This window comes from Ranitomeya variabilis, chromosome 4 (assembly GCF_051348905.1).
Source record: "Ranitomeya variabilis isolate aRanVar5 chromosome 4, aRanVar5.hap1, whole genome shotgun sequence".
NCBI classification, from domain to species: Eukaryota; Metazoa; Chordata; class Amphibia; order Anura; family Dendrobatidae; genus Ranitomeya; species Ranitomeya variabilis.
The window spans coordinates 63,547,147-63,573,192 of NC_135235.1; the positions used below are offsets into that span (position 1 = coordinate 63,547,147).

At 42.7% G+C, this 26,046-nt stretch overlaps 1 protein-coding gene across 2 annotated transcripts in view; it reads left to right on the top strand.

The window, feature by feature from the left end:
• POLL (DNA polymerase lambda) overlaps nucleotides 1–25,436 on the top strand; it is a 28,070-nt gene extending 2,634 nt beyond the window's left edge. For both annotated transcript variants that reach the window (XM_077258612.1, XM_077258614.1), the window contains exons 2-9: nucleotides 1,796–1,913; nucleotides 6,686–6,983; nucleotides 9,777–9,936; nucleotides 11,423–11,740; nucleotides 12,129–12,302; nucleotides 12,505–12,633; nucleotides 22,057–22,225; nucleotides 22,520–25,436. In XM_077258612.1, coding sequence (XP_077114727.1) covers nucleotides 1,805–1,913; nucleotides 6,686–6,983; nucleotides 9,777–9,936; nucleotides 11,423–11,740; nucleotides 12,129–12,302; nucleotides 12,505–12,633; nucleotides 22,057–22,225; nucleotides 22,520–22,881 — 1,719 coding nt within the window. In that variant the 5' untranslated portion in view covers nucleotides 1,796–1,804 and the 3' untranslated portion in view covers nucleotides 22,882–25,436. The remainder of the gene's footprint in view (nucleotides 1–1,795; nucleotides 1,914–6,685; nucleotides 6,984–9,776; nucleotides 9,937–11,422; nucleotides 11,741–12,128; nucleotides 12,303–12,504; nucleotides 12,634–22,056; nucleotides 22,226–22,519) is intronic.
• Nucleotides 25,437–26,046: the final 610 nt, after the last annotated feature.

Here is a 26,046-nt window from a genome sequence, read left to right on the forward strand (position 1 = left end):
GCTCTGAACAAATGTGTTTTGAGGGAGTGCCTAAAACTATGCAAATTGTGGATGGTCCTATTATCTTGGGGCAGAGCATTCCAGAGGATTGGCGCAGCACGGGAGAAGTCTTGGAGTCGGGAGTGGGAGGTGCGGATTAGTGCAGAGGTTAGTCGAAAGTCGTTTGCAGAGCGCAGCGGTCGGCTAGGCCGATAGAGAGAAACGAGGGAGGAGATGTAAGGCAGTGCCGCACTGTGGAGAGCTTTGTGGGTGAGAACAAGTACTTTGAATTGTATCCTGTAATGAATGGGCAGCCAGTGTAATGACTGGCGAAGAGCTAACAAGTCCGAGTAACGATTAGCCAGATGGACGACCCTGGCTGCTGCATTAAGGATAGACTGGAGAGGGGAAAGTCGCGTGAGGGGGAGGCCAATTAATAGGGAGTTGCAGTAGTCCAGGCGGGAGTGGATTAGGGCGACAGTGAGAGTTTTTGTTGTCTCCATGGTGAGAAAAGGGCGGATTCTAGAGATGTTCTTTAGGTGTAAGCGGCACGAGTGGGCAAGAGATTGTATGTGGGAGGTGAAGGAAAGATCGGAGTCAAACATAACACCCAGACAGCGTGCCTGCTGCCTAGGTGTTATTATGGTGCCACCCACGGAGAGGGAAATGCCAGATTTAGGGAGGCTAGTAGAAGGCGGGAGCAGAAGAAGTTCAGTTTTGGAGAGGTTGAGTTTCAGGTAGAGAGCGGACATTATGTCAGAGACTGCGGACAGACAGTCAGTGGCGTTCTGTAGTACAGCGGGGGTAAGGTCAGGGGATGACGTGTATAGTTGTGTGTCATCAGCATAAAGATGGTACTGAAAGCCAAATCTGCTGATGGTCTGTCCAATTGGGGCCGTGTAGAGGGAGAAGAGAAGAGGGCCAAGGACTAAGCCCTGAGGTACCCCGACAGTGAGAGGAAGAGGAGATGAAGTGGAGCCGGAGAACAGAACACTGAAGGAGCGGTCAGAAAGATAGGAAGAGAACCAGGAGAGAGCAGTGTCCTTGATGCCTAGTGACTGGAGCCTAGAGAGTAGGAGAGGGTGGTCAACAGTGTCAAAAGCTGCAGAAAGATCGAGGAGAATGAGCAGCGAGTGGTCACCGTTACGTTTTGCTGTCAGAAGGTCATTGGTCACCTTGATGAGTGCAGTTTCTGTCGAATGTTGGGGGCGGAACCCGGACTGTGAAGGGTCTAGGAGGGAATGAGTGGAGAGGTATCGGGTAAGACGGGAGTAGACTAGGCGCTCCAGGAGTTTTGAGATGAAGGGGAGATTGGAGACCGGTCTGTAGTTGTTTGTGCATGATGGGTCAAGGGTTTGTTTTTTTAGTAATGGAGTAATGATAGAGTGTTTGAAGGAGGAGGGAAAAATGCCAGAGGAAAGGGAGAGATTAAAAATTGTAGTTAGGTGAGTTGTGACGACAAAAAGTTATGAGTCTTCTAAGAAGGGGGGCGGGGGTAAACGAGAGCACAGCAATGAAAAATTGTTCCCAATGGGTTTAAAAAAGAGTGCTGGGTAGAGGTTTCCATGGAGGGAAACCCTGGCGCACCCTGCAGTGATCCCGGGTGACAGCCCAGTGGATTTATTGCACTGCATCCGTGTGTCCTACACTGCGTCCAGTCAGTTCCTGTATTAATCCTGTGCCTTGTGTGACTCACTTTCCAGGGCAAACTGTATATACGCCATACTGGGACAGAAAAGGCGTATTTATCCTCGGGACAACCAGCCATCCTCAAACACTCATTTTTTTTAAGACTCCCATTTGTTTTCCCCTCTAGATTGTGTGCATGGAACCAAGAGGGATCGTGAAGGCTTTTCCCAAAGTGAAACGGTTGCGAGACAGCAGGAACCCCACAGAGGACAGAAAAAAGATCAAAGCCGATGTTGACATTCAGGGTAAGCGAGGCCCAATGTTACTTATCCGGCAGAATATATGATAGCACTATATATATATATATATATATATATATATATATATATATATATATATATATATATATATATATATATATATATATATATATATATATATATATATATATATATATATATATATATATATATATAGATACTATATATCAAAACCCTTCATACTGTAAAATCTTGACGTCACACATACGTTTACACCTTGGCAGAGCTTTTTTGACCCAAAAACACCTTTATAATACCATAAATCATCAGAAATGACCATCTGTTTAAATCAGGTTTTTATGCTTACATTCTCTTTTCTGCGTCTTTGATTTTTTTTGTTCCATTTTCCTTATCACTGTTTTTATAAATAAAAAAAAAAATAAAATCTTGCAATTTTAACACTGGCCACTAAAGTCTAATACTAGACACATGCTTCCTGCTCTGTACAGAAGACTTTACGGCAGTCTCATTATCAACACAGATGGGATTACATTGTCAGGTAACGCCTCTATATATAGCCTATAACACACGGTCCACTATTCACAATAAGTGATATCACAGCTCACCTCCTCCCCCTCCCTCCCTTCATTATGACCTCCGCACTGATCACAGCAGTTACTTCAATACAATGCGGTACGGTCTGAATCAGGTCTATTGTGACCAATAGGATGTAGGAGTCTTATAAGAAGTAGTGGCCAGTGTAAAAATTGCAAGATTGTTTTTTAATTTTTTTACTATATATGCAGAAAGTGAAAAGAAAAAGTAATTACAAAAATACATTTACCATAAACACCTAATTGAAACAATTTGAAGAAAGTCGTCACTCCGTTTTCCATGGATATATTCTTTATTATTAGTCCATGTGCAAAGAACATTCAAATCGTTATCCAAAGACAGACAGCTATGAACTGGACTAATAATAAAGAATATATCCAAGGAAGATAGACTCACAACTTTTCTTCAGTTGGATTTACGGTAGCTTTATGCTGACTCTGACTTCCAATCACCTGGGATGACATTCACAGTTTTTTTTATGTGAAATTTGGCACAAATCCACATTAGAATTTTCACGTGTTCTCACGTAGGATAACTACTACATTTTTTTTTTTTCCGCTGCCTTTTTTTTTGGTGCAGAAAATCTGCATTTAACTGTCCAAGAAAAGTGGATGTGATTTGATAAAAACTCTTCCCAGGGTGCGTTTAAAAGCTGTTTAAAGGGTTGTTGAACCTTATGTTTTTTGGTGTGTTTTTATGTCTCTATAGGCTTTTAAGGGTAGCCTGAAAAAACTTGTGTAAAAAAACTCAGTTGCTGTTTTTTTAAATGCAGAAACAAAGCTTTTCTGTACTAAAAAAAACCATTAAAAATGCTGCTTCTACTCTGTATGAAAAACGGGTCAAATCAAGGGCAAGAAACAATAAAACTAATCAGAGAAAATTGTTAATGCAGAAAACATGCAAAGAAAAAGCATAAAAACAATGCATCATTTACGCTGTGTAAGAACACAGCCTAAGTAGTTTCTTTTTCTGCATGGGAAAAAATACCGGTACATCAAGCCAATTCTTGGAGCATTTTCTGTCAGTAGAAAAGTGCTAAATTTGCCCTTTGAAATACATTAGAATCAGAAAATAACAACCTATACATTTTTGTGCCTTATTTGATCCTTTTTACAAGCAATATAAATAATAAAATAGTGCTTTTACATGATATTCCTGATTGGGGCTATCAAATGTATTTAGGATAAGGCTACCCAGTGACATTTGCATGCCGGCTTCCTGCAGTTGGGCCACCTTCATACTTCCTGGCGATTCCTGTACTGGAAAAACCATTACTGATGAGATTTGTGGTCTGTGTGCCATCCGTCTGTACGTATGTGACGTCCATATGTTGTCAGTGTGCTGTCGGTGTGACGCGTATGGAATGAAATGCAGCACAGGAATGAAAGAGTTTTATGTATTAAAGATGTTCAAAGATTAAGGTAGATAGTAGTGATGAGCGAGTGTGCTCGTTACTCGGGTTTCTCCAAGCATGCTCGGGTGATCTCCTGAGTATTTTGGCATGAATACATGTTTAAGCAACCCCCACATGTATTCAACCTGTCTAGCAGCCTCAAAACATGCAGCTGCGTCGACATAAACTAAATCTCCGGGCACGCCAAAATACTCAGAGACCACTCGAGTAACGAGCATGCTCGCTCATCACTCGTATATAGCGATGAGGAATATGATAAATAGATAGAAATGTCAGTGTCATTTCTAATCGCTGCTTTGGATGATTATTTTTCTGTTCTTGTATTTTATTTTTTTTTTAACCCCTTCCCGACATGTGACGGTATAGTACGTCACATATCGGGACCCCCGCTTTGATGTGCGCTCCGGCGGTGAGCGCACATCAAAGTCGCGACATGTCAGCTGTTTTTTACAGCTGACATGTGCGCGCAATAGCGGCGGGTGAAATCGCGATCACCCGCCGCTATTAACTAGTTAAATGCCGCTGTCAAGCGCAGACAGCGGCATTTAACTACCGCATCCGGCCGTGCGGCCGGATATGAGCGCATCGCCGACCCCTGTCACATGATCGGGGGTCGGCGATGCTCCTCCATTGTAACCATAGAGGTCCTTGAGACCTCTATGGTTACTGATTGCCGGTGGCTGTGAGCGCCCCCCTGTGGTCGGCGCTCACAGCACACCTGCATTTTAGCTACATAACAGCGATCTGATGATCGCTGTTATGTAGCAGAGCCGATCGGGCTGTGCCTGCTTCTAGCCTCCCATGGAGGCTATAGAAGCATGGCAAAAGTAAAAAAAAAAAGTTTTTAAAAATGTGAAAAAAATAATAAAAACATAAAAGTTTAAATCACCCCCCTTTCGCCCCAATCAAAATAAATCAATAAAAAAAACCAAAAACCTACACATATTTGGTATCGCCGCGTTCAGAATCGCCCGATCTATCAATTAAAAAAAAGCATTAACCTGATCGCTAAATGGCGTAATGAGAAAAAAATTCGAAACGCCAGATTTACGTTTTTTTGGTCGCCACGACATTGCATTAAAATGCAATAACGGGCGATCAAAAGAACGTATCTACACCAAAATGCTATCATTAAAAACGCCAGCTCGGCACGCAAAAAATAAGCCCTCACCTGACCCCAGATCACGAAAAATGGAGACGCTACGAGTATCGGAAAATGGCGCAATTTTGTTTTGTTTTGTTTTTTGCAAAGTTTGGAATTTTTTTTCACCACTTAGGTGAAAAATAACCTAGTCATGTTAGGTGTCTATGAACTCGTAGTGACCTGGAGAATCATAATGGCAGGTCAGTTTTAGCATTTAGTGAACCTAGCAAAATAGGCAAGCAAAAAACAAGTGTGGGATTGCACTTTTTTTGCAATTTCACTGCACTTGGAATTTTTTTCCCGTTTTCTAGTACACGACATGCTAAAACCAATGATGTCGTTCAAAAGTACAACTCGTCCCGCAAAAAATAAGCCCTCACATGGCCAAATTGACGGAAAAATAAAAAAGTTATGGCTCTGGGAAGGAGGGGAGCGAAAAACGAAAACGGAAAAACGGAAAAAGCTCCGGGGGTGAAGGGGTTAATAAATAAATAAGTCCCCATTAGTCTTCATAACCAGCTGAGGGAAAGCCGACAGAGCTGATGTTAATTATCACCTCATAGCTGTTTGCTTGGCCTTTACTGGTTATTATAGGGGAGACACCCCCCCCCCCCAAAAAAAAAAAAAAATAATAATAATAATGACGTGGGTTTTCCCCTATATTTACAAACCTGGGTAGGGGCATTGGATATTGGGCTCCTCCCAGACTAAGAACGCCAGCCCCAGAAATGGTGTATTGACCTGGTGCGGTGGCAAGTGGGGTAATAGTTGTGTGGTTGATGTCAGCTGTTTTATGGCCACTGATATTAAGCCCAGGGGATACTAGTAGAAAGGCGTCTATCAGACACTCCCATGTTAACCCCATAGTCATATTTAATAAAGACACTAAGCAAACAGCTGTGAGCTGATATTAATAGCCTGGGAATCTTTATGGCTATTGGCTCCTTCCCAGAAGATTAATATCAGTCCCCAGTCGTCGGCTTTCTCTCAGCTGGTTATGAAAATTAAGGGGAATCGCACTTTGTTTTTTTAATTTAATACACACTACGCAGACAACGTAAGCTGCCTAGAACTCCCATCAACGTTGCCTGGTCTCTCTGATCGCGACCAGGCGACAATGATGAGAACTGCATTCAGCACCCGGCGGCTGGGAACACCACTAATTGTAATGCTTTTCCCAGGCACCGATAAGTGTCACACGGATGTCAAAGAGAAGAGAAGCCGCTGCTGTGTCGGTGACATCAGTAGAAGCCGCTGAATCCGCCAGCAGGAGCAGTCAGTGACCACTCTGTGCCGGCAGAGATCTGCGCAGGGCACAACAGGCCGATAGTTAGCAACTACCTGCCTGTCAGTTCTGAGGCCCATAGTAAGCAAATTAAATAGTCCTGGACAACTCCTTGAAGAAAAACAAAAAACATGGTTTGATATAAGCTTTGCATCCATTTTGTTTCCAAGAGTTCATGAGTTTAATATAATGTGGCATAGACATATGAATCCATATGGATGAGCACTGTAATACAGGGTTGCACCCGATGGATCTGTATCTTATTTTCTACCTTTACTACGCCTGTTATTACAACCTTACTATATATTTTATTTTGCATTATATATGTATATATGCATTATATATTTTTACTTATGCAGGAAAATGTTTTGCTGGAGTCCATGCTTACGTTCTTTCGGCGGGCATCGGCCAGGCCAGATCAGGAATATTTCAGAAGCAGATCATTCAGAACGGGGGTCAGGCTTACAGCCAGTTGTGCCCGGAGGTGACACATATTATTGTGGATGAAGGGATGGACTGTGATCGCGCCTTCAGACTGATGAAGTTGCAGAAGCTCCCGGCAGGCGTGACGCTGGTGAAGTGCAGCTGGTTAGGCTTGTGCATTAATGAAAAGAAGCTGGTAAACATGGCCGGGTACAGCATCTTCATCCCAGAGAGGTAATCACTTAGTATCACTACAGGGTCATTATAGTCTTGTATCTGCCCATTAATATAAGGGGCGCCTCACCCATGTGATATTAATTAAAGCTTACACACACGTGGTCAAAATTGTTGGTACCTCTCCTTTAATGATAGTAAAAGTTTTTTTTTGTTTTGTTTTGTTTTTTAAGATTCTGTGGAAGCCCAGTTGAAAAGCAATGTGTGACTTTCATTTATTCATTTTCATAGATTTTTTATATAGTATTAGTATTATATATTATTATTTTTGTCAGATTCGAGTTATTTCTGTGACCATTGTGGGTTTTTCTGTCATTAAACGAGGGGTACCAACAATTTTGACTACATGTGTGTCTTGCATCTATGTTCTGGCTTATTCATAAGGGTTCTGTGATTTCCTTAAGGCCGGGGTCCCATTAGTGTATGGCATCCGATAATTCCAACATACCAGAGCATCGGATGTGATCTGCTAATGACCCTCGGCTGCTGCGAGCGTGATCCGAGTGTCCGGGCTCTGTGCTCCGAGCCTCTCGCATGAGAGAATCACAGCACAGATGCAGAGGAGACGGGGAATGTAATTTCTCCATCTTCTCTGCTGCCGGCGTCGGCTGGAATCGCACTGCACTCGGGTGATATCCAAGTGCAGTGCAGTGTTTCAGACACACCCATAGACTTATATGGGTGTGTTAAAGGGCACCTGTCACCCCGTTTTTTCAGTATGAGATAAAAATACTGTTAAATAGGGCCTGAGCTGTGCATTACAACAGTGTATTTTGTGGACCCCGATTCCCCACCTATGCTGCCAAAATACGTTACCAAAGTAGCCGTTTTCGCCTGTCAATCAGGCTGGTCTGGTCAAAAGGGCGTGGTGTCTTCCTCCAGATCTTGCTTAGTTTTCCGTTGGTGGCGTAGTGGTTTGCGCATGCCCAAGGTCCCGAATCCACTGCACAGGGGAGTTAAAAGAGCGCGATGTGCACTATTTCATTGGTGATCGTGGGGGCGGCCATCTTCCTTTGGCCGCGCGTGCGCAGAAGCGGCGCTCTGCTGCCCGCGGCTTCAGGAAAATGGCCGCGGGATGCCGCGCGTGCGCAGATGGAGATCGCGGCGGCCATTTTCCTGAAGCCGAGATGCGAACTCTGCTTCAGGAAAATGGCCGCCGCGATCTCCATCTGCGCACGCGCGGCATCCCGTGGCCATTTTCCTGAAGCCGCGGCCAGCAGAGCGCCGCTTCTGCGCACGCGCGGCCAAAGGAAGATGGCCGCCCCCACCGATCACTAATGAAATAGTGCACATCGCGCTCTTTTAACTCCCCTGTGCAGTGGATTCGGGACCTTGGGCATGCGCAAACCACTACGCCACCAACGGAAAACTAAGCAAGATCTGGGGGAAGACACCACGCCCTTTTGACCAGACCAGCCTGATTGACAGGCGAAAACGGCTACTTTGGTAACGTATTTTGGCAGCATAGGTGGGGAATCGGGGTCCACAAAATACACTGTTGTAATGCACAGCTCAGGCCCTATTTAACAGTATTTTTATCTCATACTGAAAAAACGGGGTGACAGGTTCCCTTTAAATCCGATTCTCAGGTGCAATCGCAGCATGTTGATTTGGCATGAGAAAATAATCACAGATGAGAGCTGCACCATAGAGAAAGATTGGGGCGAGTGCAATCTGATATTTTTTTTTTTTTTTTTTTTTTTTTTTTTATCGGATTGCACTCATCCGATTGCATGGCAAGTTCCAATGAACCCTAAGGGTTGTCCTCATGACATTTACTAATTTAATGTCTTACAAATTCTTGGATCTCCATTTTACACAATTTGTTCCTGTAGTCAAGTCATATGGTCATGGCTAATCCTTGGTTTTGTGATGTCCTATTCATGCTGACGCTTGACCTGTAGGGATTGTCTGCTAATTGAAAAGGTAAACTTAATAGGCCTAGGGTTGTATAAGAAATAGAAAAAAATAATACATCGTTACCTCCTGGATCGACGCTCCTTTTTTTGCACTCGGTTTTGTGTCCCACACCAATCTCAGGACATCAGCATCCAGCAGGGGGCATCAGTTCAGCCAATTAGCAGCCACTGATTGGCTGCAGCCTTCACATTGGGTCCAAATAGGAATTACCACTTTTCTTCCTGTTTTGGATCAGATGTGAAGACCGCATCCGATCATTTTGTGTTTGTATCACATGTACATGGGCTGGTCAGTACTTTGCTGGAGACTGCTTTGAAGATGTGGAGATGTAGTAGTCATTTGCAGGTCCAGTCCTTGAGGGGTTCATACATTTACATAAACATAGCCTAAACGCACTGCCCATCTAATGCATGTGGGGGCTTCCCAGCTGTCCCCTCACCTGTCGCCACCAGAGGTGTCTATCAGCAGGTTCCTCACCTCTCCCCTTTCAGAAGCATGCCGATTCATATCTACATTGGGCTGGGGAATAGCTGTTGGTCGGACAACTATGTAAGGTGTACGGCAACCTTTGATGTAGGCAGCAGATAAGAATCTGTAGCTGAGCCCTGTAAATAATGCTGGATTGATGTTGTCACCCATAACTACTATGCTGGCAGCTGCGGACCCCGGAGGTTGCACCCCTGTTGGTAGATATTTCAGCCTTCCTGAAGCTGCACTTTAGTTTTCCCAGAACTTGTTCCTAAGATCCCTATAATAATCATGTTTTCCCCTATACTCTGGTATGTGCCCCGTGGGCATAAAAGCGTTAAGTCTATGACTTCAATAGAGCCACAAATAAAGATGATTCTTGAAATGACTATAATTGTGCGGCAGGTACCTGGATGTGAAGGACGAAGGAGAGCCTGAACAAAGGCCCAGAGATATCGTGATGGACGGGAAGGCAGGTGATGAACAAGCCTCAGCCAGCTGCTCACATACACCGCCGACATCTGATGTCTCCAAACTGAGTGACAGCAACGACTTGAAAGTACAGGTGAGGTGTGCACCATCATCTCCTTCTGTGCGGATTCAATATATTCATCCTGAATAGCACGGTGGTTTCCAGTTTATTATAGAATATACGCTATATGGGCATAAGTAGTTGTCTAGTTCATCCCAAATGTATCGGATGGAGTTTAGGGTCGGGCTCTGCACAGCCGGTCACATTCTTCCACACCAAACTCTTCCATGTCTATATAAGCTTTGTGAAAAGGGACACAATCATAGGGAACAGAAAATGGCCTACCTCAAACTGTTTTCACAAAGCTGGAAGCTACATTTGTTCAAAATATCTTTGTTTCATGGAGTATTAAGATTTCCCTACACTGGATGTAAAGGGACCCCTGAAATACTAAGCCATAGCATTATCCCTCCTCCACCAAACTTCAGGTGGCGCCATGCTGTCAGGTGGGTAACGTTCTCCTGGCATTCACCAAACCCAGACTGATCCATCAGATAGGGAAGTGTGATCCCTCACTCCACAGAACACTTTCCTCTGCTCCAGAGACCAGTGCTGGTGGCTTTCCACCACTTCATCCAACATTTGGCATTGTACTTGGTGATGTAAGGCTGCATGAAGGTCTCGGCGGGGGTGCAGTATTTGTGCTGATGTTAATACCAGCGGAGGTCTGGACTCTGCATTGACTTTTCTGCCCTCTGCTCCTCAGCACTCAGTGACCCTACTCTGTGACTTTATGTGGTCTCCACTTTGTGACTGAGATGCTGCTGCTTTTTTCACGTCTCAGTAATATCACTCAGGTGATGGGGGGAAGATTTAGGAGGGAAGAAATGTCATAAACGGACTTGTTCCATGAGTGGCTTCTATTACAGGGTCGCATTGATATAACAGGGTTCTTTACCACCAGATATTCTGACACAAATTAGCTCAGAGAGGTGGCATGGCGAGGGGCCAAAGGTTATACACCTAAGCCAATGACACCGAGTGAAAAACCTGAAGTCAGTGATTAAGAGGAACATCCCAATACTTTTGTGTCTAGAGTATGATAGATCGGTGCGTCTCCAATACTTGTGTGTAGTGGGCTTTATTAGGTTATTGACACATAAAGGTGAGAAGGAGAGCGGTGCTAATCTCTTCAATAACATTCGGACTGTCCATGATGGAATAGTATCTAGAAAAAGTCGCCAGATTTGCCCTTGTTGAGTGGTCCCCAGAATGTAGACCTCTGCATGATATAGGCTGCTCCTTGGCACAGAATCTTTTAATTTTTGTTCCAGGACATCCTCCAGACCATGTGTGGAGGGCTCAAGTGCAGGGCTTTTTCCTCAATGAAAGGGCACATGAGTTATACACAGGCTTCTGGCATGCATAAATGGCTGGATAGGGAGGCTCCTGTATAACCATCCATAACACATCCTTGTGCCAGTTGGTTGACCTCTGTATTAATCCATACAGTAAGTTAGTTGCAATATACAGTACCGATATTTAATATATAATATCTGGGATACTCTTTCTTGTGAAGGTCCCCGATGACGAGACCAGCGATGGAGAAGACGTTGGAGTGACACAAGGAGACCTGGACGCATTGATGTTCGGGCAGCAGCTTTCAAAAGACAAAGATGGTGAAAAGGCAACTGAAAACACTGGCACAGTGACAGGAAAATGGGTGTGCGCCCACTCATCCGAGAGTAAGAAGGAGAATCATAACCAATTCATCACAGACAAGCTGGAGGTGCTGGCAAAGGCTTATTCAGTGCAAGGAGACCGATGGAGATCTTTGGGTTATTCTAAAGCTATAAATGCTCTGAAAAGTTACCATAAACCCGTGACGTCAGCACAAGTAAGTGACCCCGATATATCAGCATTTGGGCCACATGTAGCAGCGCTGACACATTTAAGTGAATGGGGTGGCTACAGTTCCCTGCGCACTCAGGTGGCCAGGAGTGTTGTGGTGGAGGGCAGCAATCCGCCCATTCATTTTTCAGATTTGCACCCCAGTGATCATTAAGTGATGGCATGGCTGAGATCGGAGTATCGCCTTAATAGCTTATACTTACAATCTATACTGTGCACATCTATATAATAAAATGTCTGTCCCTGATGTAGTATAGTCACTGTACATCTTATAAAGCCCCAATAAATAGGACTTCATAGAATAATGGGACGTAATTACTGTGGATACAGTTGCACTTTAATTGTAATATTGCCTTCATATTTTTATTTTTTAGGAAGCTTCTAAAATTCCTGGCATTGGGAAGAAGATGGCTGAGAAAATAGATGAAATATTAGACAGTGGACACTTGCGCAAACTTGACCATATAAGCGAAAGTGTGAGCATTTTGGAGGTGTTCTCTAATATATGGGGAGCTGGTGTGAAGACCGCCCAAAGCTGGTACCAGCAGGTGTGTAGTGTGCCACGTCCAATTATTCTCCTATGGGTCTGGTTGCAGTCACAGATTATTGGGGCAGTCAAGAAGGGTGTGGCAGGGGATAGGAAGAACAAAAATGTATTACAGACGAGGAAAAAACCTATTATAACTCTAAAATATAGTTCATATGTATGAATGGAGATATGGTTCTTACTTTATTATTGCTTAATTAAAGGGATTTCGCAGTCTTGATGACATACGCACAAAGGCAAACCTGACCTCACAGCAGGCGATCGGCCTGAAACATTATGAAGACTTCCTAGATCGTATGCCCAGGGAGGAGGCAGCACAGATTGAAGAAATTGTAAGATGTCTGTTCCTTTTGTTTAATGCTTGCGTCATAGTAGTTTATTGACACCTAGAATACGAGGAGAGGGATTGATGTGTGTCTCTTGGTTTAGGAGTCGTATCATTTCAGTGAGAGCTGCTCTGAATTGAGAGTGTAAGTATCATATGAGCACGGACATTAGGTATATCAGCGCTGGTCGATGGTTTCTCTAAAGGACAGGAGCATGCACACTAAGAGGCAAATTCATCAGTGTTTATTCCAGTTTTCTGAATGGAGTAGCATTTCTGGCGAGGTGCATGAAGGCGCACACCACGGAGTAGAGGCGCCAGATTCATTAAGTGGCTTATGCCTCTTAAGGCTACATTTCCACAATGAGTTTTTGGTGCATTTTTGAGGCTGCAGCGTCTTACAGTTCCAAGAAAGTGGATTGGATTTCTAGAAATCTCACTCCCACTGTGCTTCTTAACGCTGCGTAGACTGACCTTTCAAATCTGCAGCATGTCAATTTCTCTTGCAGATACACTGAGCTTTCTGTGCAGATTTTCCCCATTACATGCGGAAAATCCGCAGCAACAAAAGCTTTTCCATGGCGGATATGCACCAAAAATGCATGTAATCCGCACCTAAGTATATCAATAAAGTTTTGTCAAAGCAGATAACAAGGAAGTTTCAAAAGCAAAGCAGCTTTATATAAAGCATGACACTGCTAACAGAGACAAAAACAGCAATAAAAGTGCATATTAAAAAAACGCACGCAAAAATTCATTGAAAAAACGTAGGTAACCTAATATAAATAATAGGTGCATAAACTCTGTAGCATCAAAAACTCACCAGAGGCTCATCGTGGGAGCGTAGCCGTATAAATTTGGCACATCTTACCCCACCACGTCCCTTCTTAAAGACTGGCGTGTACCACTCCAGCCTTATTGAATCGGACCCGAAGTCTAGTTGCAGGAATCTATCCCTCTAAGTGTATGCGCACTAAAGGCATTGCTCATTTCTGTCTAGGTTTTGGTTTTATTGCCCATTTTTCATATGCACCTAATTATTTTTATTTTCGCCTTTTTTGAAGTCTTATTTTATGTCTTTGTTGTATATTTTGCTCTAGATGTTTTCACTGATTCATCATTTGCAATTTTTTTTCTCCGCACTAAATAGTTGCAAACAGGTCAACGACAGTTTTTGACTTTGAACTGGCAACCGCCATTTGGAAGAATTTAGTGCAAAAACAGCAATATATATCACAAAACAAAAAAGAAAAGCAACTTATACCCCACCTCCAGCTTATAGTGAATCGGGGCCTAAGTTCAGCTGCAGTTATAACTTGTAAGGTGAAGATCAAGCAGAAGCATTTATGGTTTCTTGTGTAGCAGCACACATATTCAGAACATATTCAGAACCGCTCCCTTGCCTCCTGATTTAGTGGCCGCGCACCAGTGCTGTGTGACCTAAGCTGGCCTGGATGAGACGCCTCAGTGCAGCGCTTACAAGCTCTGTCTGTATACAAGAGATTTTAAGCCATGCACAAGTTGCCCACATTTTTTTATAAATAACATTAAAAGCTCTGTTCAGATTGTTTTTTATATGGCGTGTCAACTAGTCAGATTTCAGCTTCCATATTTTCCAGTGCCGGATAGAAGCAGTGGTGTAACTGGGTGCTGTGGGCCCCGCCATTGTCAGCACTGGTTCTTGATGGTGAAGTCTGGCGACCATGAATACACCTCGATACCACCAAGGTGCAGCCACTACAAAGCCTGGGGAGCAGCTGGGACACAATAGACGGCCGCATTGTCACTTTGTTCGTAAATCGCTGGCAATGTATGAACAAATTCCTGGGCTCTTTTGCCAAGATGAAAGTTGATTAAAATAAGGTTAAACTACATCTGAGATCTGGGAATGGAACCAGAAGACACGATCAAGCTGTGCAGATAAACTCCGCTTTACTCCTTGCCTTTGTTTTCTGGCTATTTGTGCCTTTTAGCCTCTGAAATTTCTTTCTCTCCTATTATTCGGTCACAACATTAATATATTCTGCTAAGAAAAGGTTTTCTCTCCCACAAGCTTGTATAAAAGCGCGGCTCTTTGTGAGGATCATCAGGACACACTATTTCAAAGACCGTCGCCTGTTTGAGAAAATGAAAGGCGGCAGAGTTCGAATGTTGGTGTTGAGTGACAGGATCCCTTGGGGTGGGTTGGAACGAGGCGCTTTATGTTACACCTGCATACCCCCATCACCGTGGAAGCATCGGTCATTGCGACGCTGTCACTCAGCCACACAGCCTGACCTCAAAGAATGCCCACCAAAACCGGACCCCACTGAGAAACTTGTTCCCATGCGTATGATTAAAGGCCAAAGGCTGACACCCCCCCTCCTTTTCTGTTCAAACACGGTTGTCACGTTAAAGATTTTCAAGAATGACTTTCCAATTTCAAGTACCTTTCTTCTCCCCCCTCCCCATCTTTTGAAAAGTCAGCCAGGTTGTTGTGGCTGCTTTTGGAGGAGGACCCCGGTCCCATTGTTGTTGTTGATGGGATTACTCCTGCTACACAGGAGAAAGAAGGGATTAAGGGATTAGCCACTGTCCTTGCTGTATGTGGCATCCAGATCTTGGGGGGGCTTTGCCCTGAATCGCAGTGTAGCAGGTCTTCAGAAATCTTCATTAAAAAGAGACAAAATATGCATTAGAAAAGAGCGCTGACCTTCTTAAGCATGTCACCGGCACACAAGACAGAATTAATGGGTTTATTCTGCTAATGAAAGATGATCCGTAATTGTTATAAGGAGATAAAGGGAAGGACAACACAGAAAGGGCGATATTGGGGGACTGCGGACCCTTCAGTGTGTCATTGTTCGTCACATCTGGGAAGCGGCTTACTACATAAGTCTCTGGCTATTCACCCATCTGGGCTATTCTTCACCACTGGCCATCCTAAGATAGTCAGCAGATCGCTGCAGATTGCGGCACTACAGACTGATACACACAGGAGGATTCCGATAGTCCGGGATTGTCACGAGATGTAAATATTTACAGTGACATTACCAAAGTGGTAACTAAAGGCCTGGAATTATGCTGGAAGTTAAGTGCTTGTATTGGCCCATAGACCAGCGGGTCCCAGTTGTGCAGAATCACTGGAAAGGTAACGTGCGACTAGAGAACACTGTAATGTCACAAACCCTTACGAAGGCTGATTCCAGTTCTAGCAGTTCAAGCATATTTGTTATTTGTGCTGTTGTGTAATATACTCTATATATTGATTACTGACTGTTTCAGGATCTCTGCTTGTTGTCAGTAAATGCTTCCCTTTCAGACAATGTAATTCTGTCCTGGTTTGTGAAGGACACGTCCAACTCCTGAGAGATCACCCAAGAACTAGGACGGGTTTTGTTTATTGGCTTTGTTTTTGTTTTGTTTTTCAAATCACAAAAAACATCACTAAACAAAATTAGTAATCTTCCCACTAGCCACTGGGGCTTTTTTTTTAGACGTTTCAGGTACTCTTTACAGCAGTTTCCTTATCATCAGAGACAGGAAACAATGACAGGTAACCTCTCTCTACACAGATGATCACGGGGGGCCAATGGGATATCATGGCAGCCAGGGGTCTGAAGGCCCCCATGGCTGGCATCTCTGTCCTCCTGTGAACCCAAGCTCTAGTGGCTGGGCTTCATATGAAGACTTGCCGGTATTTTTTTGGGTCTATAAACAGCAATACATTTGTATTGCAGAACATAGAACAAGCGACCGCAGGTTCAAATTCCCCTAAGTGGTCTAAAAAATAACATTCAAGACATTGTTAGAAAAGTTTTTAAGAATAAAGGAAAAAAAAATGTGAATTACTCCCGCCCCTATTGATAATAAACAGGTGAAAAGTTAGCATACTTAATATTGCCACTTCCGGCAATAAAGTTACAATAATTAGCCAGAGCCATAAACGCCTTAATGAGTAAAAATAAAAAAAGAAACCCAATTTTTTTTTCTGGTCACCACACCTTCCTAAAAAATTGCAATAAATAGCAATTAATATGTTGTATCTACACCATAAAGGATTAAATAAGAACTTCAGCTTTGCAAACAAAAAGCAAGCTTTCATATAGGTCTATTGATGGAAAAGGTTATGTGTCTCAGAAAATGGCAAGACAAACTATTTTGAATATTGAATATTTTTTCTCTTTTTATACGGAATCTAGCAGTAGGATTAGCCCCCTAAGCCGTATTTATATGGGCATGTAGATCATAGAGAGTTGAATAATAATAATAATTTTATTTATATAGCGCCAACATATTCCGCAGCGCTTTACAAATTATAGAGGGGATTTGTACAGACAATAGACATTACAGCATAACAGAAATCACAACAAAACATTCAAAACAGACACCAGGAGAAATGAGGGCCCTGCTCACAAGCTTACAACCTATGAGGAAAAGGGGAGACACGAGAGGTGGATGGTAACAATTGCTTTAGTTATTTGGACCAGCCATAGTGTAAGGCTCGGGTGTTCAGGTAAAGCTGCATGAACCAGTTAACTGCCTAAGTATGTAGCAGTACAGACACAGAGGCTATTAACTGCATAAAGTGTATGAGAACTAGATGCGAGGAACCTGATCGTTTTTTTTTTTTTAATGTGCCACACAGGGATAGTTAGGTTAATGCGTTGAGGCAGTAGGCCAGTCTGAACAAATGAGTTTTTAGGGCACGCTTAAAACTGTGGGGATTGGGGATTATCTCCCCTTTTCCTCATAGTTTGTAAGCTTGCGAGCAGGGCCCTCATTCCTCCTGGTATCTATTTTGAACTGTGATTTCTGTTATGCTGTAATGTCTATTGTCTGTACATGTCCCCTCTATAATTTGTAAAGCGCTGCGGAATATGTTGGCGCTATATAAATAAAAATTATTATTATTATTAATCGTATTAACCTAGGTAGTGCATTCCAAAGAGTCGGCGCAGCACGTGTAAAGTCTTGGAGACGGGAGTGGGAGGGTCTGATTATTGAGGATGCTAACCTCAGGTCATTAGCGGAGCGGAGGGCACGGGTAGGTTGGTAGACTGAGACCAGAGAAGAAATGTAGGGTGGTGCTGAGCCATTGAGTGCTTTGTGGATGAGGGTAGTAGTTTTGTACTGGATTCTGGAATGGATGGGTAGCCAGTGTAATGACTGGCACAAGGTAGAGGCAGTGGTGTAACGGTTGGTGAGGAATATGATCCTGGCAGCAGCATTCAGGACAGATTGGAGCGGGGAGAGTTTGGTAAGAGGGAGGCCGATTAGTAGAGAGTTACAATAGTCCAGACGAGAATGAATAAGTGAGACAGTAACAGTTTTTGCAGAGTCGAAAGTAAGAAAATGGCGAATTCTAGAATACCTTGATATCTGCGGTCCGATGTCTTATTCCAAAGAAATCTGTTTTGTTTTTTTTCCTATATAAATGAGCTGTTAAGATCCCTGGGCGGGACATACAGTGGCATGTGAAAGTTTGGGCACCTCTGGTCAAAATAAATCTCCTTTGTGTTTTAGACCTCCCAAAAAGTATATAATATATAATGTTATACTTTACATTTTAAAATCACAAAAAGGAAAATGGTCGATGCAAAAGTTTGGGCACCTTTTGGAGATTTGTGTGCTCGGATAACTTTGACCAAGGTTTCAGCCGTTAATTAGCCTGTTAAGGTTATGGCTTGTTGACCATCATCGTTAGGAAAGGCCAGGTGATGCACCTTTCCCAGCTTTATAAAAACCCAGCCTCTTCTAACCTTGTGCCAAAAAACGGCTTTAATTCTAAAGGTTAGTATGATTACGGGGATACCAAATTTACCAAAGGTTTTTTTTATACATTTTATTGCTTTTAAATAACTAAAAAGTTAATTTAAAAAATTGTTTTGTGCCCCCTTTTTCTGAGACCCAGAACTTTTTATTTTTCCGGCAGGGCTTGCTTTTTAAGAAAATAAATAAATAAATGGGAAACTGGGTGTTTTGTTTTTCAAACTTTTTATATTTTTTTAAATTTATGTTAAAATTATTAGTGCCTCTGTATGGGGACTTGAACCTATGATCGCATCCATACTATGCAGCGATACTTTAGTAGTACTTTAGATTTCCTAGAAAGCGCAACCAGAGGAGTACCAAGATGGTAGTAACAGTAGGCACAAGAAAGCCCAGCCAGAGGAGTAACAAGAAGGCACCCGGCTCCCGTGGTGACACAACACCCTGATGCGTTAAACAGCCAGGAATGGTGAGAAGTGTCTGCTGGGTATCTCACTTCATGGATTGGCTTCATTTACAGGTTTTTCGCTGTATGCAAATGGAATCCAAAACAGATTCTGTAAGTGGACGCTTCTTGATCTCCTCTTCTTTAAAAAACGTGTTTTCTCTAAAATACAGTGGTATTTTGGAGTAAAAGGGCATTCTTTGTAATTAAGGAATCAGTCAGTATGTCATGCTGCCCATCTTTGGTGCAGAATGAATCGGTTTCCTTTAAAAGGGTTTTCTCGAGAGCAAAATTCATTTTAATCAATAGATCTTGGAATAATAATAATTTCCACAATTGGATGTGTTTAAATAAAATGTTCCTGTGCTGAAATAATCTTATAAATGTGCCCCTGCTGTGTCCTGTGTAATGGCCGTGTCTGACCGTATAGGGACATGGTCTGATCATACCACAGCTCCTGGGCAGGGGAGGACACAAAAGAGTATACAGACAGGACAGCACTGGATTTCAAATGATTCTTTTTGTGAGGCAAAACATTTCCTTGCCTTTAGTTAACCCCTTAATGACCGCCTATATGCCTTTTAGCGGCAGCAGTTAAGGGTAATCGCCGCTGAGAAATAAGTGTATAGCACCCCCCATCGTAGCCGAGACCCCGGAGAAAATAATTCGAGTCAGTTTTTACCATCCTAAGCTTTGCGATCGCTAGATCACAAAAAAAGTCAGATTTCCCATTCATTTCTCTCTCCTCTGATATGATGTAGCATACCAGAGGAGAGAGAAATGGGGTCCCAATATCCCTGGACCCTCCTGCATTGCCCCCCGACCCTCAGCGTCTTTTTCCCAGAAGAAAATAGAGGGCGCATGCGCAGTGCACCCACTGAGATTTTTCCTATTGGTTCACTTTGATCACTGTGATAGACCCATTCTTTGCAGTTAGGGTTAGGGTTGGGGCTGGGGTTACTTTTGTGTTGGGGTTACTTTTGTGTTGGGGTTACGGTTGTGTTGGGGTTACGGTTGTGTTGGGGTTACGGTTGTGTTGGGGTTACGGTTGTGTTGGGGTTAGGGTGGTGTTGGGGTTAGGGTTGGGGTTGTGTTAGGGTTGTGTTGGAGTTACAGTTGTGTTGGGGTTATGGTTGGGGTTAGGGTGGTGTTGGGGTTAGAGTTGTGGTTAGGATTGAAATTAGGGTTGGAGTTAGAATTGGGGGGTTTCCACTGTTGAGGTACATTAAGGGGGTCTCCAAACGCGACATGGCGCCCGCCATTGATTCCAGCCAATTTTGCTTCCAAAAAGTCAAACAGTGTTCCCTCCCTTCTGAGCCCTGCCATGCACCCAAACAGTGGCTTTCCCCCACATACAGGGTGTCGACGTACTCGGGAGAAATTGCACAACAAATGTTGTGGTCCATTTTCTTGTGATACCCTTGTGAAAATAAAAAAAAAAGTTTGGTTCCAAAGTTAATTTTTTGTGAAAAAAGTGAAATGTTAATTTTTTTCCTTCCACATTACTTCAGTTCTCGTGAAGCACCTGAAGAGTTAATAAACTTTTTGAATGTGGTTTTGCGCACCTTGAGGGGTGCAGTTTTTAAAATGGTGTCACTTTTGGGTATTTTCTGTTATATTGACCCCCCAAACTCACTACAAATGTGAGATGGTCCCTAAAAAAAAAATGGTTTTGTAAATTTTGTTGTAAAAATGAGAAATCACTGGTCAATTTTTAACCGTTATAACTTCCTAACAAAAATTGTGCTGATGTAAAGTAGACATGTGGGAAATGTTATTTAATAAGTATTTTGTGCGACATATCTTTGTGATTTAAGGGCATGAAAATTCAAAGTTTGAAAATTGCAAAAAAAATCATTTTTGTCAAATTTCCTAATTTACACAAATAAACGCAAATCATATCGTATAAATTTTACCATTATCTTGAAGTACAATATGTCACGAAAAGATATTCTCAGAATCAACGAGATCCGTTAAAACGTTCCAGAGTTATAACCACATAAAGTGACAGTGGCCAGAATTGTAAATATTGGCTTGGTCATTAAGTGCAAAATTGGCTCCGTCACTAAGGGGTTAAGCAATCTTTTATCTGAAAGAAAGATTAATGTGTGATCCCGTGCTGTCCTGTCTGTATACTCTTTTGCTCCCTCCCCTGCCTAGGAGATGTGGTATGATCAGACCATGTTCCTGTACGGTCAGACACAGCCATTACACAGTACACAGCAGGGACACATTTATAAGATTATCTCAGCACAGGAACATTTTATTTAATCACATCCAATGGTGGAAGTGATTATTATTCCAAGATCTATTGATTCAAATGTTGATTAAAATTAACTTTGTTCGTGGGAAAGCCCCTTTAATTGCAGTATTCCAGAATAAGTTTCTAGGTTGCACACACACTAAGTATCTGCATTATATCTTTAAAATACATTTGCCTTCTTAGTGTGTGAAGTTTTCACTGCCGAAAAATGTAATATTTGGAGATTAGCACTCACACAAAGCAATGCATGTTTTTAGTGCAGACAGGTGCGGATATATATATATCCTATATCTCCATTTTCAGTTGGACTAAAATGCAGCCTGCGCTGAACAGTAGAAACCCATACAGTCTCTCTCTCTGCATATATACAGTTGTGCTCAAAAGTTTACATACCTCAGCAGAATTTTTGCTTTCTTGGCCTTTTTTCAGGAAATATGAATGATAACACCAAAACTTTTTCTCCACTCATGGTTAGTGGTTGGGCGAAGCCATTTTTTTGTCAGACTACTGTGTTTTCTCTTTTTAAATCATGACGACAACCCAAAATATCCAAATGACCCTGATCAGAAGTTTACATACCCCATTTCTTAATACCATGTATTAAAAAGAGAAAACGCAGTAGTTTGACAATAATTGGCTTCACCCAACCACTAACCATGAGTTTTGGTGTTATCATTCATATTCTCTGAAAAAAAGGCCAAGAAAGCGAAAATTCTGCCGGGGTATGTAAACTTTTGAGCACAACTGTACATATGTGTATGTATATATAGATATAGGGTTTTTCTATCCGCAGATTGTTCATCATCCTAGTGTGATATGGATGGTTAGCCGTTATGTTTATTGCCGTGCTATACATTATCTACTCTTATTCTCTTCTATGACAGCCCATAATACCAGCTACTTCCCAGTCCACTTATTCTGTATACAAGGATTTTAGCTCCTATTTTATATTTTTCTTATTTTTGTATTAGGTTAGAAAAGCGGCTAAAGTGATAAACCCCGAGCTGATGTGCATGGCGTGTGGCTCCTACCGGCGACAGAAGCGGACGTGCGGTGATGTGGATGTGTTAGTGACGCATCCTGATGGCAAGTCCCATAAGGGGGTTTTCAGCAAACTGATTGATAGCCTCAAATTGCAAGGTAAGGAAATCCTTACTGTTTGTGACATAAGAGGAAAACATATATAACCTGTATCACAAATCATATCAAAGCCCTGTGATGTATTTATTTATGAGCCAGGAACGAGCACCCTGGGATCCAGGCCCTGTAATTTCCATGTGCTAATCATACCGTGCTGCTCCTACGTACCAATCATTGCAGGATTTCATTCACCTGCCGTCAGGGACATCACAGAATCAAGAAAAATTGTCTTTTCTAATTAAAGCCACCAACCAAATATTTGATGTTCCTTCCCTTTGTGTTTGATCCGTCCAGGGTTCCTGACAGATGATTTGGTGAGCCACGAGGAGAACGGAAATCAGAAGAAGTACATGGGAGTATGTCGCTTGCCGGGGCCAGCTCAGCGGCACCGTAGACTGGATATCATCATAGTTCCTTACGGGGAGTTTGCCTGCGCCATTTTATATTTCACAGGTTCGGCTCACTTTAATAGATCCATGCGAGCTCTTGCAAAGACCAAGGGCATGAGTCTATCCGAGCATTCCCTCAACAAGGACGTGGTGCGTAACGGGAACCTGAAGGTAAATGCTGGATACCCGCTGCCAACACCAACCGAGAGACATGTGTTTGAGATCCTCGGGCTTCCCTTCAGAGAACCGCACGAAAGAGATTGGTAGATTTTTTTTTTTAATGACTTCCTGGGTTACGTAACATTTGGTTGGTACATAGCTGGTCTTTCAATTATTCAATGCATCATATGAAATTTTATAGGGAGCGTGTCATTCCAAACTGACAATAAAAACGCAGCACTTGGCCTTGTAGGGGATATAGCGCTATAAAAAATGCACATTTAGTGATCTAATTGCTCCATCATTCTGCAGAAATTCAAGTTTAATCAAACATCCTAATTCGGCTGCTTGGCGTACACTTGCTGAGGCCAAGAGGCTCAGTGCACCGTTTTATTCTTCGTTCTTTTTTCATGTCTGTCTTCCTCATTGGTGGCTGAGTTTTCTCTGCAGACAAATCAACGCTGTCAGTCACCTGTGAGGGAGACGGGGCATGAAAAAACCAGCAGGTAGAACTGCACGCAGCTTCTTGGTCACACCCAGGGTGCACCGAGCACCTAAGTAGCATTTGATTGTTTAAACTATAGCTTTTAGAGAACAGAGAAGTAATTAGAACACTACATATCCCCTACAGGAAGGTGTACTTAGTTTATACTGTCAGTTTAGGATGACATACTCCCTGATTATCCAAGTAAAAGCCACCCAATATCAGAAGTCCGGCTGCCAAAGTGCCATGTTTTTAAGCCATGTGACATTTAGACAGTTATTGTCTTGATCACACAATGTCTTTTATTTATCCTTATTGAAAATATATGAAAGATTCTCGAAAACGCAGAACTTCCTCGGAGATAAGGAGCCGCCAGCAGTGACTTATTCCCCTCTCCCCATTGAGAGGAAGGACAATCTTACCCTCTGGCCCTACTGGCAGCCTGAAAATACCTGAAAATACAATGAATTGTACACCATATTTCATATCTCATGGCGCTGTGTTATTGTCACGTTTCTTCAGTTCACAGTCAGTACCACAGGACAGTTCCTAGACAACCACTAATATGTTTCTTCTCGCACTTTATACCTGTGACTGTGAATGTGCTCATTCTGGTTTTCTAGAATACTTTAGAGAGGACCTGATGCCCCTGACCTATCTGGATTAGTAGATACTTCTATTTCTCGGGATATAACAATTCTGGAGAATTGCTCTAGAAGCCTTTATTGTGCAGTTCCTCTGGAAAAAGTATGACTTAATCCATCATCAGCGCTCCCTCTGTCAGTGAGGCCACGTTCCTATACATCCTAAGGCCTTCTTCACACGTGTCTGTTTTCTCTGTCTGTAGCAGTCTGTTTTATAAGGACCACAAATATGAACATACACACACCCATTGTATTCAATGGTGGTGCGCATATGTCAGGTTTTTCACATGAACCGTGTGTCCGTGTGAAAATCCTGCATGTGTTGCGGCTGTCAAACAGCCGCAGCGACTTGAGTATTTTTTTCGAGCACACTGAAAATACTCGATTAGGACACAAGCACGCTCGCTCATCACTATAAGCTTTTCCTATACCATAGTAAGAAAAAAAGCAGAAACGGCAGTTTTGTGCCTACTGTGACTCTTCCACGCGTCCAGGTCCTGTGTAAGAGCAACAGTAGGCGCGAAATATATATATATATAATTTTTTTTTGTTTGTTTGTTTTAGTTTTTAAAGCTGTGGTCTGGTGCCACCGACTATTTCTCATTGTGAGTACTCTCCTATACTTTGCAATGTTGAACACGGACCCCCTCCGTGCGCTGTGCGTGGTTTTCACAGACCCATAGACTTCTACTGGTCCTTGTCATTCGTGCTGCTAGAAAAACACGGACATGTGAACAGCAGCATAGATTATAATGGTACTCGTGAAATAAACGGATGCCACATGTACTGGTACCACGGACGTGTGAAGGAGGCCTGACTCTGTCCGGAGTCACACTGTAGGGACAAACCTCTTTTATAAAGCGTATGGCAAGTAATCCCCTTCACTACAGTATATTGAAGAGCCCCGGACTCTAATAATGAATCATGATTGAGTGATTGAGCGAATCCACGGAGATGGCATTGCACCGTATTCCAGATAAAGCCTCATAGCAGTTTTACAATACATGGCTCTGTTCACATTGGATTTTTTGGCTTCTGGATCCATGCCGATTATGTTGGACCTATTTTGTACCAAATCTTACTGACCTGTACAGCATCTTATCATGTTTCTTTTTTGCTACTGAGCAGAATAATGCAGCTGATACTATTCTGCCTGTGAAGCACAAGGGAAGCCTAGTGTGAACACAGCCATAAATAGGGCGTCTCATCATTGACCCCTTTCAGTTTGGAGCTGCTGGGTTGTCCATCTCTTGCTGTTCCCAATAGCTGGTCTTACTGGTGAGAACTTAAGCCAAACAGTAATGTAGAGGATAGAGGGGCCACCATTTTAATGAAGTAAAATGTCAGAGTTTTGATGAGAGGACGGTAATTGCATTTGTTTTATACAAAGCCTGACGTCTAGTAGGTTTCTTAACTTTTGGGAAAATTGAACGGATGTATTTATATGTGAAGATGATAATCAAGGATGATGAGAGTTGTGAATCTGATGTAATCATGTTATATCCTTGGTATATAATAAAGTATACTGCTCACATATATGTTGCGTCTTGTTCTCCTTTCTGGGCCACTGAAACCATCGCTGGAAGCGATCACAACAGGCATCTTTGGGAAGGATCTGCTTTTTTTATCCAAATGAAATTATATTTGTAAATGTGTAGTAACTGGTGATGAGCGAACGTGCTCGGGTAAGGTGTTATCCTACATGCTCGTGTGCGATCAAAGCTGTTTGTTACACAATCCCTGCTTGCGTTGTGGCTGTCGAACAGCCGTAGACATGCAGGTGCGAGGACTCTACCGTAGTATTCGAGCACGCCGAAGACACTGTTCGCACCCGGGCATGGCGGATAACGCCTTATTCCAGCACGTTCACTCATCACTAGTAGGATCTCTACTTGTGTCAGTGGTTACTAACTATAAACCCCTCTGTGTGTTCATGGTGTATAATAATCGCTCTATTTAAATTTTTGTAGACATTTTTGCAAATGTATTAAAAAATAAAAACTGAAATATCACATGGTCATCAGTATTCAGACCCTTTGCTCAGTATTGAGTAGAAGCACCTTTTGAGCTAGTACAGCCATGAGTCTTCTTGGGAATGATGCAACAAGTTTTTCACACCTGGATTTGGGGATCCTCTGCCATTCT